Source organism: Haliaeetus leucocephalus, unplaced genomic scaffold (genome assembly GCF_000737465.1).
Source record: "Haliaeetus leucocephalus isolate CR32 unplaced genomic scaffold, Haliaeetus_leucocephalus-4.0 Scaffold462, whole genome shotgun sequence".
Taxonomy (NCBI): Eukaryota; Metazoa; Chordata; class Aves; order Accipitriformes; family Accipitridae; genus Haliaeetus; species Haliaeetus leucocephalus.
The window spans coordinates 8,199,983-8,219,771 of record NW_010972898.1 but is presented as its reverse complement, the minus strand read 5'-3'; the positions used below and the strand labels follow the sequence as shown (position 1 = coordinate 8,219,771).

Sequence of the window (19,789 nt, the reverse complement as noted above, 5' to 3'; positions counted from 1 at the left end):
CTGGCCCCGGGCCGGCTCCCTCGCCTCCTCGGCGGCGGGTCTTCCCTCGCAGCCACCGGCAGCGCCGCGATCCGGGGGCCGGGGGCCGACGACTCCGCGCTCCTCTGCAGCGCCGTCCCGTTCGGGGACGAAGTTAGGAGCTTTTTCCGCCGCTGCGGGAGACGCGAGGGGTCCACGCTTTGTTTTGAGCTCTCCTCACGCGAACCACCGAAGCGGAGGCGCCTGGGGCAGAGCTGGAGCCCCACAGCTCGGCCTCCGTGCGTCCCTCCGGCCTCCGCACCGGTTGCCTCCCTTCTGGTTTTGCTCACAGTACCCCCCCCCAGCCCCCGTTGCTGTGTTTCACGCGTGTCTCTGCCCCCGACACACTGGAAGAGCTTGTTCGTGACTCCTCCAGTGCCCGGGCCACCCTGTGCTCAGGCTCAGAGCTAAAGGCCGCTCTCGGCTCGACGGCCGCCGAGCCCGGCTGGACGCGGCGCTGGGCTCCGGCCCCTCCGGTAACCCCAAACACTAGGCCACAGCAACGTTCCTTTCACCCCGAGCTAGGCACTCGAGCTGGAGCCGGGAGGGAGAGGTGTGCTGACTAAACACAGCAAAACCCTTTCTTCCAGTACAGGAGTCGACATGTGCGAGGCAGAGAAGTTAATGAAATGCTGAGAAAAAGAGCAATTTTCTGGAATATTCGTGCATGGCATTAGGGGGTTTGATTTCATTTTAACGTGGTATTTACGATGATCTCTTTCTACTTGAACTTCTAATAATATTTTTCTTTCCATATCTTCTCTGTAAGCAAAACGGAGTTGCTGCACGTATCTTTTGCTTCCATGGACCATGGCAAGAACATATGCCATTGTTTAAGGACTACTGAGAAAAGAGAACTTAAAATTTATACTGCACACAAATTAGCTTCTCCTAAGATCTTTACTTGGGAGCACATCTTATTTCTGCTCTGTAAACAACCTTCTTAGAATACAAAGGAAGATTTTAGGAGATCAGTTCAACATACAAAGAAGCTCTCTATCGGGCACCGGTTTCAGAAGTACGTGGAAATAGTGTTACTGGTGGTACACACAGGAAGGAAAACCCAGTGACTCTGGGTGAAATAAGTTCCATAGGAGATGTTTGACATTTATTAAGTTACAAATCCATAGAAATGATGTAGTTAGCTCCTCACAGTGGTATGATTTGAGACATCTATGCTATAGAGCCAGTGATGAATGAAACGATAATCAAAGCTGTAATTTTGAAATTTTTTCTTACTCCTTTTTCCTGCTCCAAGCCAGATCAGCCACAAGACCAAATACAAATGAAGAATCTGCATTTTTCTTGAGTGGGAAGCCTGAGCATCAGAAAACAACCCTCTCATCCCACTATTTAACATTCACGACTACAAAGGCTCAAAAAAAAAGAGAAAAGTCTAAATAAAGCATGTATGTGCTGCTGGTGCTGGCTGACATCGGTTTGCGTTAGCTGTCATTACTTAACATTTTTCTGGAGAACTACTGCAGCCTTTCCCAGATTTTTAAGGTCTGCCTTTTCACTTCATGTTCTCACTTATTTCTGGTTGCTTTATTTCACATAATGGCAAATCAAATCACTTTTCTTATGAATCAAGTGTTTAATGTTTTAGATAAAATAATTTGAGCGATCAAGTAATTTGATTAAGTCCTCATTTTAGTAAGCTGCATGGACCACTGCAGCTTTCAAGTTGTTCACTAAGTAAAAAAATTCCAACATGCATATTTCTTCCTCAAAGTGAATTTTAAATCGTCACAGATCATTTATCTATGTAAGCTTGAACAACGAAAATAGCTTAGTATTCCTTTGCACTAACAAGGTAAGTCACTAGACTCCTAGATCATAATAACATTACATATACCAGATATGACTGCTAATTGTTGGTGTCAAAAGTAGCAAACATAATACTGTTCTCCTTGGCAAAAATAACTGTTTCAATGTGCGTGCTCCTAGGGGTAAGTCAAGCAACAGTGTACGTCCTATTCTTTTCATAGAGAGTTCTACAAATATTTGATACAATAATATTTTCTACCAAGGCAGGCTTCTTCCCTTAAGGAAAGACCGTATTTATTTTCTAAATGTGGGCCGTTAAGCGTGTTTATTTTCTAAAACTTACATTTCAATGACAGAAACCACATCTTTCTTCTTCTTTCCTTAACTGAATCACACAGCCATGATTGAAAGGAAAGGGCATTGTACTGGTTATTAAATTCTTACAGTTTCTCAGCAAAATACTTGTAATAACATGGGAAAACTTACACCAATATACTTAAAAGAGCTTGAACAATCCTGAGTGCTTAATAGCACACCAGCTCCACTCAGCTAAAATTAACGTAAGCGCTGAGCATGCATCTTCTCTTCACTCCCACGTGCACCATTGCCATAAGGTGATGTGTATGGCCGGCCCAGACTGCAGGAGGTGAAGAGGGATTTCCTGGCAGTCAATAGCACTGCATGCCTCCGGCCAAACCATGCTCCACACAAAGGTGGCGAGGCTCTGGCAGGGCTGCACAAGTTAGGAAATACAGCGTTATTTTCCCACGGAGCTTGAGCTAATAGGCACAGTGTACAGATAAGGCAATGTCTGCATGGGCATCGCGGAGCCAAAAGCACCATGTGGTCTGCAGGGCCTGTCAGCCCCTGGTCAGGACCTTGCTGGGCTATATAAGCCAGCCAAGTGTTCATACCTCCCTCCTTGTATCCAAGTTATACAGGTTCTGTCAATGCCAAGGATATTCCAGAATCTCGTAGATCCCTTTACTGCCTGTGCTCCTCAAGATGGTCAACAATGCCTGTGCCAAAGCATGGTGTTAGAAGCACCGGAAAGCCGTTACACCGTACATGTTAGGCAAGACAGTACTTCTGCAGTGCAGTCCTTCAAAATTTCAGTCTAGCAAGGGACTGTGCAGTGAGCAGATACAGTTCAGCGTAAAAACTGGTGCCTTGCTCTTCCCTTTGTTATCTCAAACTTCTGAGAACCTTTCCAAAAGCAACGTTCACTAAAAAGTACCATCTTACATATTAATAAACTGGAAATTAACACTGAAAGTAAACAAAATAGAAGGAAGCCTTACCCAGCAGGACAACCGATTTGAAGACTATGTAAAAAAACGCTGAGCAAAACTATCATATTGCCAAAATACTAAGAATTCTTATTTATAAGTTTTTACTTAAGATTCAAGATGCATTTTTCCAGTGTGACCATGAAAAATCCCACCCCATGTTTACTATTCTTTGATTTCCTTTGTCATTAATCGCTTAATCAGTCCTCATACTCAATCAAAGCTCCAGTTCTGAAGTGATTTTGCAATAAATAATTGCACAAAAATGGAGCCCCTTCATTTATTACCTAAAACCACCAAAATCTTCTGAACATTGAAGAGCATTTATGGTGTATTTCCCTAAAGCAGACAACTGATGTAGCTAGTTTAACAGCTTTGAACTGCACTCCTCTCTTTCCTCACCCTCCTCCCTACCCTAAAAAGCACCTTATCTATATTAATTATGGCTTACTTTAAATGTAATCCTCTGAATCACCTTTGGCAGAAAATATGCAATACCCCAGTTAAATTGTGACAACTTCTATTTGATTTTTCTGATATTAGCAGGAAGACAATGCAGCTGCTTTGGCTACTAAAGCCTTTGATTTTTATTTAAAAGCAAGTTTTGGGGCTTAACTAATCCGCATGGCAACATAAAGTAAGTCTTAACGATACTGCATTTTATTGGGGTAAAAAAGTGCTCAAAAATAGAAGCTCATTAGTGTTGTTCTTCCCCCTCACTTCTCCAACCAGCTCACTTAGAGAAAACAGACTCTTGTTGTTAGTGGACTCTCCAGGTGACATGTTTTAGGCAGACACTCCGACTTTTTCTTTAGTGTGCAAAAGATGTTCTTAAGTGATAAGACAGACTCCCAGGCCTCTTTCTTTTCTATAACGAAGGAAAACTCTGCCAGACTGTGTCTGGCATAACCCCATTCATTTCTCCTGCAATGACAATTGATAGAGAATGAAAGCATCCTCTGGGACACAGAGGGTTCAGTTTCCTTTGGCCGTGGCCTTGATCGGAAGCAAACCTGAATTATTTCACTTCAAAGCAACAAATAAAGAATATTTGTCTGGAATGTCAAAAGCATGCACATTAACCAAAACCAACCTTCACAAGAATCCTAATCCTAAAGCATAAAATTGCTTAGCCAAAAAAACCCCCCAAAACCCAAACCCCAAACCAACCAAAAAAAACCCCAAAACCAAAACCAACCCCCAAACCAACAAAGCAACAAAGTCATTACTAATTCAAGCGTAGAAATTGGTCAACAGTACCTTAGGATCCAGTGGGTGGGGTGGGAGGGATGGCACAGGGGAAGGGTATCCCATAGCATTCAGTAATGACACCTGACAAACTTACAATAGATATTCCGAAAGGGAAAAAAAGGTATATGACCATCGTGGCTATCTTAAAAACTATAGCCTGTTTCTGGTCTCGTTACACAAAACTTCGTTACAACAATCATTACTTTTCTATCATTTATTTCAGTTAGGTGAGATACTTGACATGGCTGTATTCACCTGTATGTACCCTCCGCATCCTACCATTTGAACTAGCATTAATTGCTAGTGTGGCTTTTCTGGGGCAAAAATCCATGTTGTTCTCCCACATATACAAATAGCAAACACTGGTTTAACTAAAGCTTTTTGACAATTTATTAACATTATTAGGCTTGAGAAACAAAATTAAGTTTTATTCAAAAAGTAAAGATTAAGATAACTTTAAAATGTTAGTGCTCACCAACAGTAAGGAGAAACAGTCCTTTTTCTACCTTTTTTCTTCCATATATTTATTTATAAATAATGCACTGAAAAAAATGCCTTTGTCTTTTGAGTCACCTGCAAAAGTTTTTATAATATTCTTGTATCATTATAATTAAAAGATGGAGATAGCCTCATATTTCAAGTTTTTACCCATTAACATACCACATACTCCACTCAAAATATCATCTGTGCATGATACAAATGATAATCCTGCTCTGAACTAGCTCATCATTATTATAATGAAATATCACAGACAGTAATCCCCAAAACTTTTAAGGGGGTGGAAGGGGAAAAACCCACCACATAGAAGAAGAAGTCTTGCACAAAATGCATGCGTGTATATAAATACCCAAAGTTGCTTTAGGAACAAGCAGCAAGATATAGCAAGGACAAATGCAAAGTTTATTCCACGTATGCTACAATTAATCAACATGTTTGGGAAGTATCAAAATTTGTACTATTAACATATGGCAACGGTTTTATTGTTACAATACATTGCAATAGATCAGCCCCACTGGAAAAGGCTTTTAAGCTGCAGACAGTGCAATTGCATTAAATCTTAATTCTTCTGGGTCACGTTCCATGAATTTCTTGCAAACTTCTATTGCATCCTAGGGAAAAAAGTAAAACAACAAAAACAAAAACCACTATAAATTATACTTACTAAAAAAACCCCACAACTGAAATATGAAGATATGCTTTATACAGACTATGCGCAAAATAGATTTTTCCATAAAGGACTACTAAGTAGTGTGACAAATCTACATGAATTGCATTTCTGATCTGAATTACCAGTATTCAAGACTATTTACAGTGCTCATATGGGCAGCATAAGAGAGCAAAAGTTTTATGCAGAACCTTAGCAACAATTATTTTTGTGACTAAATATTACTTTGTGCAACAGATGTGTTGCTTGTCTGACTTTCTAAATGCATCTCTGACGTTTGCCTTTACTAGTGCTGCTGTATGCAGAAATGTTTCCTTTGTCTCAAGATGAATCTAAGCTGTGTGGGGTAAGTGAAAGATTCTAAGTAATTCCTTCATCTAGCTTTAGGGTGCAATCTGGAGAACACATGTTATCAGTAAAACAGAAAAAAGCCACATATAAAAAAAGGGAAGTTTTATCCAACTTCTCCCGCTGCCCAAACAAGCACAAATTGTATGCAAACTTTACAGACATTAGTCTATGCTACTAAACTGTAAAAGGTTTTGTTTGTTTCTTTTTTAGTTTCTCTGTTTTCTTCCTTTTGTAAAGCTAATCTAGTCTGGATACAATTAAAGTCAGATCTATGCATTGCCTTTTCTCAGCTTCAACGTCACATCATTCTGTGGGGATGACAATTTATCCTCTCAATTCAGTGTATTCCTTTCCAATTAATTTCTCAACTAAACAGCTCTTGACACAAAGAAGCACCCAAAACAAGCCATGAAACTGGAGAAGAATGATTATTAGCAAGCATCAGAAAGGAAATCAACTTCTGTCTAGCATGGCACCTATGAAACTATAACTAAATCAAAGGAAAGAGAATGAAAAATTATCCTAAGTTTTCAATCTGATGACTTCATCTCATGTACAATTTGAAAGAAGCAGGGGTATATGAAAATCTCAGCACAGAAGAAAAGCCAGTCTGATCTTCTGTTCTGGTCAACTCTTCTGACATTTCTTGTTACCATGTTATGATACTCTCTCATCTGGAGTCACAACATGAGCATTCTGAAATACCTGTTTTAAAACTGAGTAAACCTAATTTTGTCTCACCATCCCACTCGCTCTATTCCTCATCCAACCATAAATATAGCAAGACCTTTGTATAAATATTTTTCATAATTTTTGTGGAAATATAGCAAGAATTTTGTATAACACCATTTGAGAAGGTTTTCTATTCCTACCTCTAAGAAAGAATCGTCACTAGTTTCCCCATGGTTTATTGGAAATGGCTTGCGCCCATCTGTTGAAACACAAAGCAGCATTGAACAACACATTTATAAAATTAGAAAAGCTTCATTTTTCCAGTTAAAACTATCTGAACAGATTTTTTGCTCCACTTACAAAAAAGCTACCTCATTTTTCATAAAAGAATCACACATGCAGCTAGCTATTCCCTGATCTTTCTTCCACTGCTGACTGCTTCAAGAGGTATCATTATGTACAGTCTGTTACATTAAAAAAAATAATCCAATCAAACAATGAAATAGTTCTTAATATCTTATTTGAAAACTTTAAGGCTGTAAGTTGCAACTGGTTTAGTGCTGGGTATAGTACTTCAGTTTTTCAAGTAGAGAAGAACAATTTAAACTACACTTAATGGATTTACCCAGACAGCTGTACATCTGTGGTCTTTGACAACTGTGATCAGGGACTCCACAACAGAACAGAATACCACACCCACCAGTTTGAAGAGTCTGGCATAACTGAAATGTTACTCTCATTTAAAAAAAAAAGGAAACAAACCCAATAATTTTAAGTATTAAGTACTTTCACAGTGTTTAAAAATGGTTGCTATAGTTAATGATTTTTTCACTCATTTGCAATATAATAATGCTATCATTCTCAGCATTTTAAAAATAATTTCATTCATACAAATAGAAATATGTTTCAGGTTACTTGTGAAGAGCTAACAGTATGAGGACATATGTTAGGATATCCTAAGCATTCACTAGACCAAATTCCCTTTTGGCTCTGTCCTCCCTTTTAAAGACTTTTCCCTCCCCAAAGATTCCATTGAAGTTGACAACACTTCCAAACTACATTTTCCATAACTAAAAATAGATTTAATGTAAGAAAACTTTTGGATTTACATGAACAAGAGGTTGTTCATTATTGTAACAACAATGATGGAAGGTACAACAATGCAAAACCCTCAGAATGTTCCTGGGAAACAGAACTGAATACCCTGTACTGTTGCAAGCTAAGTTTGATCGTGGGGTTTTTTTGGAAAAAAAAAAAAAAATTTTTTTTTTTTAAATACATCTTGGCAGAACAGCATTTTAATTTCATGTGCCTATAAATAACGTGTTTTCTATGGCAAAAACATCATAAGCATTTAACATCCATGTGCTTCCTTAGCACTTTCTGCCTGCCAAAGCCCACATGCTGGCCACAATGTCTGAAGCCAGTGAATCAACTGAAAAACCTTCTCCCATTTTCCTACTTTTAAGTATTTTTTGCTTTCTTCCGCTGGTACAGAGAGAAGTTATTTTAAGAACAAAGGAAATAGTATTATTGGCATTCCACTATACAGTGGAGGTAAATGCCTCTGGGGTTTTTTTTTGTTTGTTTGTTTTTTGTTTGTTTGGGTTTTTTTTAATTTAAGCAAAAAATTAAAGTGGGTTTTATCTTGCATCATACTTACGGAAAATAACTAAACATGGTAATTGTAGTCTGTAGTGTGCTTTTTAAGCAGAGCAAATTAACGGACAATGAAAAGTTAACATGGAAATAGTAGCACACAACTAGAAGAGGAGCAAGCCATCCATCACGCCTTGAAATTTAGAGTCATAAAGTACTTCTATTGCATCCTACAGCTGTTGCCTCACTATTTGATCTAGTTCACTGACAAGACATACAGCATCATAAAAATACAGAAATGTGTCCCTATTGTTCATGACTTACCACTGATAATAGCCCTTATATGATCTTAACATAAGCACTTCTTATATACCCCTTATGCCCCAGGTTATAATTAGTTGTCACCTGTTAAGGGCATTGCTTAATTACATGTTGATTTTCAAAAGATGAAAATGTTCTCACCATAAAATACTGCAAAAATTATGTTAGAAAAGACCAGTGACTTGCAGTTTTTAAATCTTGATCTACTTGCTAGTTTTCTGAAGCACCTGCAGCAAAACCTAGTTGCCCAGCAACTTGTTTAAGATTTGAGTAATTAGAGAATGTCTGAGCAGAACCTGGTGCTACACAATCTGAAGAGGGAAAAAAATAGCTGTAATTCAGAAAACAGAGACTACTGTTTTACAGTTAACTGTCTAGTGACTAAAAAAAGGTAGAAGAAAAAATAACCAGCCTATAAAAAATGAGTTGCTAATATTAGTATCTGCTAGTATCCTGACTACATAATTTCAGTTTAAACTGTATCATGCTATTTAATAATATAGCTAACACTTCTGAAGTGGCATACAGTTAATTTATTAATTTCACAAGCAATTCAGGGACATAAGTGTAACAGTATTTTCCTCTCTGAAACTTTGAGCATTCATCAATTCTTTCTTACTTCCTGTCTTTGTAAATGATAAAGGAAGTTCAGAGGCAGTCTAGTATTCTGTACCGTTTTATCTTAATAGGAGGGAGTTGAGGGAAGGAGAATCCCAAAAAACCAATGTGAAGAAGCCTGCAATTGTTTGACAGAACCCCCCAGACCCTACGATGCAGTTGAAAAGAACCTAAGCCCTACATTACGTCAAGGAATCTCTCTCAAACTTTGATAATTGACAACATTACTACTTGTATTTGTTTCAAACAAATGGAGAGAGCGGATAAAAAGTGTTCTTACCCAATTCATAGAGATGACCACCTACATTAACTAATGCAATAAAGTGAAGATCTACTTTTTCATCTATACTTGGTGCCTGCAAGATAAAACAAAACAAAAAGAAATTGTGTTCACTAAAACTCTTACCACAATACGATTAATGAGAACACATCATCATAATATGCAAAACACCTGGCCAAGAGAAATCACAAGTGAGAAGCACATTCTGGATCTATACAGAATGGCAGAAGTCACACTGCAGAACATTTCGGAATATAAAGAAGCTTCTACAATGCATAGATCAGTAAGAATCCTTTCAGTAAAGTATCTGGAAGTATTTCCAATTACAGCTCTACATAAAAGCTTTATTTTTCATTACTGAATTAGAAGTTGTATCAGCTCAAATACATTAACATTAAAAACAGATATACATATAAATAGTAACTCCTTCACTAACGCATCTCCCATAACAAAGCAATGCAGGGCTGAACTCTGAACTTGTAGTATCTTGAAACCGAAAATACTCATTTGGTCAAAATAATTTTTTCCTCGCAAGCCACGTATAGTACAGTTAACCTGTTCCCTCTTCACAGGCAGTCAAAAGAAACAGTTCACACATCTTAGGTGGGAAGGAAAATAACCAGAGGTGCCTAGACTGCAATTTCAAAGTGGCATCATAGCCATCATACCAAGAAAGGATTGAAGTGCAGTGACAGCATCAAGTAACATGACATAAAAATGGTTACAGTTGGTAAAGATCTGTCTAGCTCAGTACTGTGTTGCCAACTACAGCAAGCAAAAGCTTTTTCAGAAGAAAACAGGGCATACACAGCATGGTATTCTGCCAGCATACATTCCCAGCATCCACTAAGCAGTGGTTTTTGAACTTCTGAGCCAAAAGGTGCATCACCACTGTTGTGTTCAATAGCAATCGATGTTATTTCCTCATCAATCTGTCCAGTCTGCATCTGAGCCTCGATCCACAATTTAAGAAGATACTGTTTAAGGGAATAGGAAAAAGCACCTCAGTTTTTCTTAAATTATCAAGAATCTGACTTCTGCAAAAATATATTTCTTGCGGTTTTCTTCTATCTTGTAATTACTGTTAGCCTTATGTGAATTTCTTGAAGCACCCCAAAAATCTAAGAATTTGCCAGAAACAGATGAGAGTATAAAATGAGTTGTAGAACCTTACAGTTGCACCATGTTTTCAGGGCTGGGTTAAAAGTTTCCTTCTTCCTGATCGTCATGAAAAAAGACTTTAGAAGATGATCTAAATTGAAGAAATGTAGCAAACAACCAGAACAATAAAGCAAAGGACAAGAAGTCACTCTAAGTCCTTCAATACATCAAGAATGCCAAAGAACACAGCATTACAGAGGAAATGCCAACAGCTTACAGAAATTCTGTGTAGCAACCTCAAAAATGAAAGAGAGAAAAACAAAACAAAAAATCCCACAACCTCCCCTCACCCTCATTTCAGATTCCTCTGAATGACCAGTTAAAGTGCAAAAGGCATCAATTCCCTGTTTCATCTGGCCTAGAATGGAGAAAGAGCATTCCTGCTGCTGAAAATGAGGCAGGTATCAAAGGGTTGAGAGGACCTCTCCAAGGTCTCCAAGAAGTCTTTTTCCCCTATGGCATGAGTCAATTGCCTTTGAGAAATTTGTTCTACAGAAGGCCAAATAAAGCCAGGGCTTAGAAAAACAAGCAGCCTCAAGAGTTTGGCTACCCCAGTTGTAAACTTCCAGGGACCACAAGTTTCCCTAACTTTCTGAAAATCACACAAGACAGTAGCTGACAACCACCTTGTTGTTATTCCCATCTATCAACCAACTTTTTACAGGTATCTAAACTGTGGTGGTACAAAAGTATGCAGGCAGGCAAAGCTGAAAGTCCTTGCCAAATTCCACATTGCCATCTCATTCCCTTGTAAACAAATGACTTCATGGCTGTTCACATATCAATTAAACCTACCAACTGGGAAAACTGGGCTTAAGGAATTTCAGGGTTAGGGGAAAGACCACTGCCAGTTAGTCTCACTTTAGGAAGTAAATAAATGGCTTAGCATTTAAAAGCTTGCATCTGAACGTACACTACCTGGGCTCAGACTGACATTAACTAGAAGATCTCAAAGTATCACTATTTCAGAGTACTTTGAGATGTTCAGGATTTGGTTTTGATCACTTTTAGAAAAAAATACAGTTCCCCCTTTGACCATTTTGAGGGTTATGTTCTTTGCCAGCTTCTAATGAACATGTTTTCTATAGAGAGACACACTTGGCATGCTTGGAATGCTGAGCCTATACACAGCTAGAAGATGGATAGGGAAGCCATCAAAAAAAAGCATTAACTTTTCATAGAGCTTACTTGGAGACAAGACTCCTATAGAATCCTGCTGAGTTTTTGTACATGCCTAATCTAAATAATGTGCTTTCATTGTGTTATTGCCACAACCCATGACAAATGTGTTTTTACATTTTTAATTCCCCAACCTCAGAATGAAAAGTTTCTACCACATGTTCTAATGTAGACAGTTCCCTTCCTTAGTGACTTCTTTTCATCTAATGTAGATAGTCGTAAATTTACTACAAAGTAGATCTATTACATTTCCTGAAAAATTAGGATTTCAATCTTTTTTGACAGACAATTATTTGCATAATCATAAGCACAGAGAAACAATAGGGTCTGAATAGTCAAGATAACCTAAAACTTTATATTCTAAAAATCTGTCGCATATGACTTTTCCAATATGATGAATCTGATTCAAAATCCCCCCAGCCCTCCTTAGGGAAAAAAAAAAAGACACCCATTGCATAAGTGTGCGTGCATGCATGCACACACACACACGAAAAGAAGCCTAGTCAGGCCAATTTCTGCTTCACTGGGAAGCTCTAGAAATTCTAATGCTTGAACCAGAAGATTTTAAATTTCAAAGGAATGGAAAGAAGAGGGAATGTCAGCTTCAGGGAGATGTCTTCTGTGGTCTCCTTGAAAAGCTACACCTTTGGCCAAGTTTTCAGCTTCTAATAAACACTTTGTGTGAATGCTTAAAAGAACAAGAGAACATAGCTTTAAGAAGTCTGCCTGCATGTGCATCACTAGGTAGTATTTTCAGAACAATTACAGAGCATTTTCTGTTAATTATTCTTCTTGTCAAAGACCACAGTAACATGAACAGTCAAGTGTTGGGATGACCTGTTCCTTTAGATTTTTTTCATTTAGAAGCCCACTCAATGTGCAAAAGGAGACAGCAGATTTGAATGACCACATGTATTAACCACAAGGAAGGAGGAAGACACAGGAGTCTAAATAAGATCATTGTCTAATCGGGATCTGGAACTAACCTATGGGATTCAAGACTCATTTTTCAAGTCTTCTGAAGAGCTGTAGCACACAGTGAAGAAAATTTGTATTTCTTTCCCATCCAGAAAAGAAAGGAAGAGGACAAATACCAGCATCTTGGGTAGCTTACAGAAGCTTGTATTATGGTTTCAACCTTAGTATAAGAAATAAGTTTTGGTAGTATGGGTTAGTGGACATTATTTTTCCAAGTTATCTCTTCAAATGAAAAAAACCCTGAAAAATAATGACTAGTAGACTTGAAACTGATTTGAAGAGGAAAAATGCAAAAAGTTTAGCGCTCAAAGTGATGGTTCTGAGAATATCTTCTTAGCTGAAATTTGTTCTTGAGGTATTGAGATCACACTCAGTGATAATAATATAGTGTATCTTCATGGAATACCCAGTCTCATATACAAAAGTGACAGCCAAGGTTGTTGTGCCCTCTAATTTTGGATACCACACTAAAAGCACCTAAATGACCAAGTCCTGATTTTTCATAGGATTTGACTGCCTTCTCTGCTAACCTGGACATTCAAATTGAATAATAAACAATTGCTGACTGCTGTGAGAAGTCAATTTTTATTGACTTGTCTCAGGTCAATACCCATTAGTTCATGTTATTGAAACAACATCTCTACATTTTTCCTCTATTCTTCACTAGCAGATTTACAGACAGTAATTTTTAAAGTGGTGCTTCCCAAGGTTTTTACTATACAAAAGATAACCCCTCCTACTACCTCTTACTGTACTGAGAAATTCCTTGATTTTACCTTTAACTACTGCATGTTGCCCTCTCCTCATGAACTACAAGAGTCTTCTTTCTTGCTGTTGAACTAACCTTCAGAAACTCAATGGTACACCCCTATATCACTGTTTGCCCAATCATATTAGCTGGTCTAATGAAGTGTATTTCACCATCTACATAGTTTATCTTGCTAATGCACTTAGACCATTATCCCAATCTAAAAGTCAGTATTAAGTTTTCATGCATTTGAAATCTTTTGATCTTCAAATGTTGCCAACTTAGAACAAAACTGTTCATCAAATTTGATGCACAACTGGTTTCTTTTCCCCGAAACTGCTTTTCGGGGACAAACACTCAATTGAGGAAAAAAAAAAAGAAATTGTCTTGCTCTCATTGACATACTGAACAAGTCCTCACCAGATCCTGCTTAAAATATATTTATGAAAGACCCCATTATAAGAACAGGTTCAGTGTTACGTGACAGATTTCAGGCAACTTCTTTCATCTAAGTCTTCTATTTTTATTATTTCCTTAAATGTGCTCTTGAGAGAAAGGAGTGAAGCAAGAAGTCTCACAAACCAGTTCAGTAGAATCCTTTGCATTGGTAGTGACTGTGAAAGGAAAAAGCACCACTTGGGTTAAGTCAAGAAATTGGCATAAAAGGTCTCTCAGGTTTTGGAAGAAGAGCCATAAAGACTGATAAGGAAAAGACAATTTTGCAGAACCTTGAGGAATAAAAAGTTTCAGATACATCTGCATCCAACTGAAAGATCTTGACAAAAGTAACTGAAGTCTAAGACAAGAAAAAACCTTAGGGGGTTTAACTATACAATTTCACTCACAAGGAGTTACAAGAAACCAAAGAAAAACATATTAAAACATGAAGTTTACACAACAGAATGTTAGGTATGGTTTGGATTCAATAAATTTTGAAGTAAAGGGAAAAAAGTGATGCAATTGCTATTGGGTAGATTAGGCATCTGTAATTCCCATTATGAAGCATGGAACACACTTAGGCAAATGTACTATGTAGGCCTGTGAAAGGCATCTGAATCCTGGTTAAAATACTGCAATTAAAACAAAGACAACTGGAATGATGAACACAAGTTTCAGCAAGATTATTTCTAGCTCATTCTCACAGAACAGTGACATCTCTATTCATGCTCAGTATACTGCAGTGAGTTTATGGTATTTGAAATGCTCTAGAGTTTCACAGTTGACCATACATAGCTTAATTTAGAGAAATTAATTTTTATTATTCTGGACAAGGGATACTTTGATCTAAGAAAGGTGCTGAGGGACTGTCTTGAGTACTGACCTAGGAATGGACAAGAGGTTCCTTTGCTAAGCATTGCCTTATGTATTTTTCTACCATGCTGTCATGGTAGACAAGCTGTTTCAAGCTTATTAACTCTATATCCCCAGCTATAGCTAGAACATGTAAGTGTCAGGTGAGGTACAATTCCAAGCTGCAGGATAGCAGCATCTGATTTTGAATGGGAGGATGTCAAGCAAGAAGATGAAATTCAGAGATGGGCTCTATCAATGATCAGAGTATCTGGATACAAAATGTTTATACAAACACAAATGTCCCTTTAGATCCATAAGGAAGAGAGATTATTCAGTAGTATGCTGCTCTAAATAGGTATTTCCTGTTTGTTTGTTTGTTTTAAGAAGAACAGCAACTTTAGTCTGACACAGAAAATAAATGTCAGAAAACAAAGAGCATGTTTTCCAACTTGAGAAGTGTAGGAAAGAAAAAAGAATTAGATTAGCTTGACATAAAAGGCAGCAAAATGATCCTAAGGCAAGCAGAGACACTAAACTAAAAGAACAGATGACCTGGAAGAAAAAGAAATCATTACAAGGATTGAGGAAAAGTCAACATTACTAATGATACACGTTGTTACCTATAGCTTCAAAATTTGCCACATCTACTGCAATTTATCAGGTTTGCATAGAACATTTCAGGACAGTATTTTTTTTTTTCTTTTCTATTATATGTACTTAACTCATCTGGAGACCTACTCTAAAAAGTTGTATTGGGTCTGGCTGAGATGGAGTTAATTTTCCCCATAGCAGTCCTCATAGGGCTGTGCTCTGCATCGGTAGCTAGAAAGGTGTTGGTAAGACACCAGTGTTTGGCTACTGCTGAGCAGTGCTCGCACAGCATCAAGGCTGTCTCTCCAACATTTCCCCGTCTCACCAGTAGGCTGGGGGTGGGCAAGATCTTGGGAAGGGACATAGCCAGGAGAGCTGACCCAAAATGACCAAAAGGATATTCCATACCATATGACATCTGCTCAGCAATAATAGCTAAGAGAAAGGAGGTAGGGAGGGCATTCATTATTATGACATTCGCCTTCTGGAGCAACCACTACGCATACTGAAGACCTACTTCCTGGGAAGTGGCTGGACATCGCCTGCTGATGCAAAGTAAAGAATAGATCTTTTGTTTTCCTTTGTTTCCACACACGGCCTTTGCTTTTGCTTTATTAAACTGCCTTTATCTTGACCCACAAGTTTTTTTCCATCTTATTTTCTCCCCCCTCCTCCTGCTGAGGAGGCGACTGATAGTGTGACTTGGTGGGCACCTGGCATCTAGCCAAGGTCAACCCACCACAAAAGTCAAGGAAAGTTTTCAAGTAGGAAAAGTGGTTTTATTTAAGGAGCATAAATACAGTCTCCCATCATTAAGACTTTTGCTCTTAATTTTGAAACAATCCGTTTTGTCTGTCAGTGTTTAAGCAGTAGAAGTGTACTTAGAACTACAAGAAAGTTCAACTGTACTTTAAACACAATATACAGGATGTTTCCCCTTCCCCCCTTAAATTTAAGTGCATAGATTTCTTAATAAAAGCAATCCTAGAACATTTTCATACAACGCTGAGACCAAGTCAGCTCTTTGTACATCTAGCAGAATGATCAGAGCTATACTAGTAATACTTGTTGGTGGGCATTGACAGGACAAAACTTGAACGACAAGGTAGTATTTATTATCAAGCCAACCGAGACAGCTTTAATGCCCAAAATGCTGGTCTGGTTTTTTGCATATTACACTAATTTACATATAATTTGTGTGTTCTTGAATCTTCTTGGAAAGGCGTGTTATACAAAAGTGGAGAACAACATTTTAGTTACTAATAACTATCAGAATATATTGTATTCGGTGATAAATCTTTGCATATAGGACTTACAATTTTAATCTGTCAGATGGAGACAGGATCTCAGGGGAGTTAACAAGTAATATTTTAAAACTATTTTTAGTGGCAAGCTTCTGTTTTGCCTGATGCAGTTGTATGGAAGGCCACTTATTTTTTGAATGAATTTTTTGAACATTTTCAAAGCAAATGCTCACTGCTAATGGCTGAGGAGTTGTTTTTAGAAATTTTCTGAAGTAAATAGAACTCTCAACTTGCCAACAATGGTTTTCTCATATAATCACAACCAATTATGTCGTAATGTCCATCTTTGGATAAGTCATGGTTTATTTGGTGTTGAAGTAAACTCATGGTCAATTAATATTTTTGTTCTAGGCAGGCACACTCAAGCTCTAGTCTTCCTCAGTAAGTCTTTTGTTAACAACAAGCTTATATAGGTCAAATTCATAAACAATGCCAGTTTCAAATTACAGAAATATGACGTAGAATTTTCCAAGTTTTGCTAAACAAACAAGAAAGTCCCCAGGTAAAATGTCAGAGGTATGCCAATGGCAGATATATTAAATGGGGGGAGGAAGTATGAGTTGCTGAGAACTTCACTGTGTGCTAAACTCCATGCCTCCTCACATCCCAAGGTATTTAACTAGCTCCAAATGATAAGAATGTTCCATAGTTCTGAAGATTACAAGAGAGCTAGATACTTAATAATAGCAATTATTATTCACATAAAGAGAAAGGAGTCTGGGAAAAGGTCCCATCTTGAGATACTTATCAGGATAAAAATATAAAAGCTATAAAGAAATGAAAGCATTTGGACACTAATTTTTAATAGCAATAAAACATTAAGAAGGATTTCCACATCTGGAAAGACAGATCTGTATGAAAAAGGAAATTATTTGGACCACGGTCAGAATAGTTATTTCACCTCAGTAAAAAAATCCACATACCTCAAATAAGAATTTCTAGTAACACAGGTGAAATGTGGTCATTACCAAAGAATGATAAAACAAAAATCACAGTACCAATTTTGCTTTTAAGACCGTTCACTTCTGCAAGATTTTTTTTTGGTGTGTACTAAAAGTGCAATCACTCCTTAAAAGCAGGATGAAATACCACTAAACCACTCTTCCAGTTTAGTGTTTCTGATGGTGGTCATAGGACAGTTTAGAAATATTGGCTACTCTGTGCGTGTAATTTTTTTTCTACGTTTTCAAGATATATTTGTGCCCTGTGAGTGAAGAAGGAAAAAAGTTTAAGCATGGTATTTGATGACAAGCTTTTCTTATTAGAATGTCTTCAACTAGAATGTATGTCCACAAACTGGATAAAGAAACAGATGTCAAGTGAGAAAGTATGCCAGCCCCTTGGGATTACAGGACACATTTCATCTTTACTGAAATATCCAGGGACCATTAAGCAAGACTTAGAATGAAAGAAAAGGAGACTAGGTTTAGGATATGAGAACATAAACCAGGTCTCAAACATAGAAGAAATAATATCATGTGACAAAGAATTAGAAGCCCCTTGGTTTAGCACATCCAAATGAAAGATCATGAAGATGAGGTGAAAAGAAGAGACTGGATGTGGAGCCTATGGCAAAAAAAAAAAGCCACTTCATGAAGGGCAAACTTCATCTATGCTTTGAAAATGATTTGGCATGTGTATTGAATCAAAAATACCTGGACAGCAAAGCATGGAGTGATGTACTTTTGCTGTCCGACATGGGGGGAAAGGGGAAAATAAAAAAAAAATTAAAAAAAAGGGAAGAAAGAAATCCTACGAATGGTTGAGAAAAGACCCCAACAAAAAAATGATGCCTTGAAGACCGAAGTTACATGGCAGAAGGCCAGTTGTGTCACAGTAAGAAAAGACTGAAGATGGACTACACTTACAACAGAATGAAGCCCAACAGATGGAAGGCGTATCAAGGGCCGCCAACGACGAAGACGGATTGACGGACTGGTAGCCTTTGCAGGACCTACATGATTACGTTTGGCCCAGGAGAGGGATGCAGAGTGACACAATGGTGAAGCCTTCGTTCTGCTGTGGCTAACCTGAGGCTGCGATGAGGATGGTGGTGAAGACAGCGAGGACGATGACGACTACATAAACATTAAAAAAGAACATACTTAGCCCACTTAAACTTGAAGAAACATACCTAAAAAGGCAACTGCAAAGATGTCCACTATTTATTATACTGTCCTTTAACTGATCAAATCACACAGATAATAATCAAGAATGTATTGAATTTGAATGAGAAGACAAAAGAACAATGAAAATAAGCAAAGACATGGTCCAAATCTGAAGTTTATCACCAGATAAGCTAGAGGTTATTCACACCCAGTGAACTTCATCATACGAACATAAGTTAACTGACTCGTTCAAGAGACAGACTGGGAAAGTGAGGAGGAGGGGGATTTAAGTATCATCTCATGGAAGGAATAGTTGAGAACAGAGTTTTGTCTACAGCTACAAGAACCGTAAGCAACAGTTCTTTGATAATTTGGGAAAGCTAGGTTGTGCTACTCTGGGATTTAAAATGAATCAAGTAAGTACTGTTACAGAACCCAGAGTTTCTTTACTGTTCCATGTCTAACATAAAAGGAAAGCAAAGGAAAAGGGACGCTTACCGTGGTGAGGTATGCAACTTCCTAAGCTTTTCACCTATTCTTCTAAAATAGCAGGCCAGTGGCAGTATTGCCATTAACACTCAGGATCTCTTTAGTATCCGTGGAAGCAGTAGGACTATGTTAAACCATTCAAATTGTTACTATTAGAAGAAAGACCACAGAAGTATTAAAAATGACTCTCAGCTGCAACTGACAAAGTTACAGTAAATATATTAAGACCAGAAAGGACCATTGTGATGATTTAGTTTTGCTCTTCTGTCCCACACAGGCCACAGGACCAATCAAGTTCAAGTTTTGTTTGGATCAAAACATACTCATAAAACAAAAACAAACATTCAAGCTTAACAATATTTTTACTACTGAAATAAATTAGAACAACCCAAAATTTCAATCAATCCTGTCTGTACCTACAGAGACAGTAAGTAACATATTCATACAGTTTACTAAATATGTCAGTGCTAAATGAAAAGGCAACCTTTCCTGTTCCTAGTCCTGCTTAACGATGATATGAATATGGAACAATGATTACATTAGTTCATCTGGCCACGATGTCAAACCAGGGGCTCACCTTCAGTTTATCATCCACCATTACTTT

The 19,789-nt window shown here is 37.8% G+C and overlaps 1 protein-coding gene across 2 annotated transcripts in view; it reads right to left on the bottom strand.

Annotated features, from left to right (window-relative positions):
- Positions 1 to 4,729: 4,729 nt before the first annotated feature.
- Positions 4,730 to 19,789, bottom strand: part of UCHL3 (ubiquitin carboxyl-terminal esterase L3 (ubiquitin thiolesterase)) — a 45,162-nt gene continuing 30,102 nt past the window's right edge. The window contains exons 7-9 of one of the 2 annotated variants that reach the window (XM_010575261.1): positions 9,335 to 9,410; positions 6,717 to 6,775; positions 4,730 to 5,437 (exon numbers count right to left, since the gene is read on the bottom strand). In XM_010575261.1, coding sequence (XP_010573563.1) covers positions 5,354 to 5,437; positions 6,717 to 6,775; positions 9,335 to 9,410 — 219 coding nt within the window. In that variant the 3' untranslated portion in view covers positions 4,730 to 5,353. Of the gene's footprint in view, positions 5,438 to 6,586; positions 6,776 to 9,334; positions 9,411 to 19,789 lie in introns of those variants that run through there. The other variant, XM_010575259.1, reaches the window with a different exon arrangement.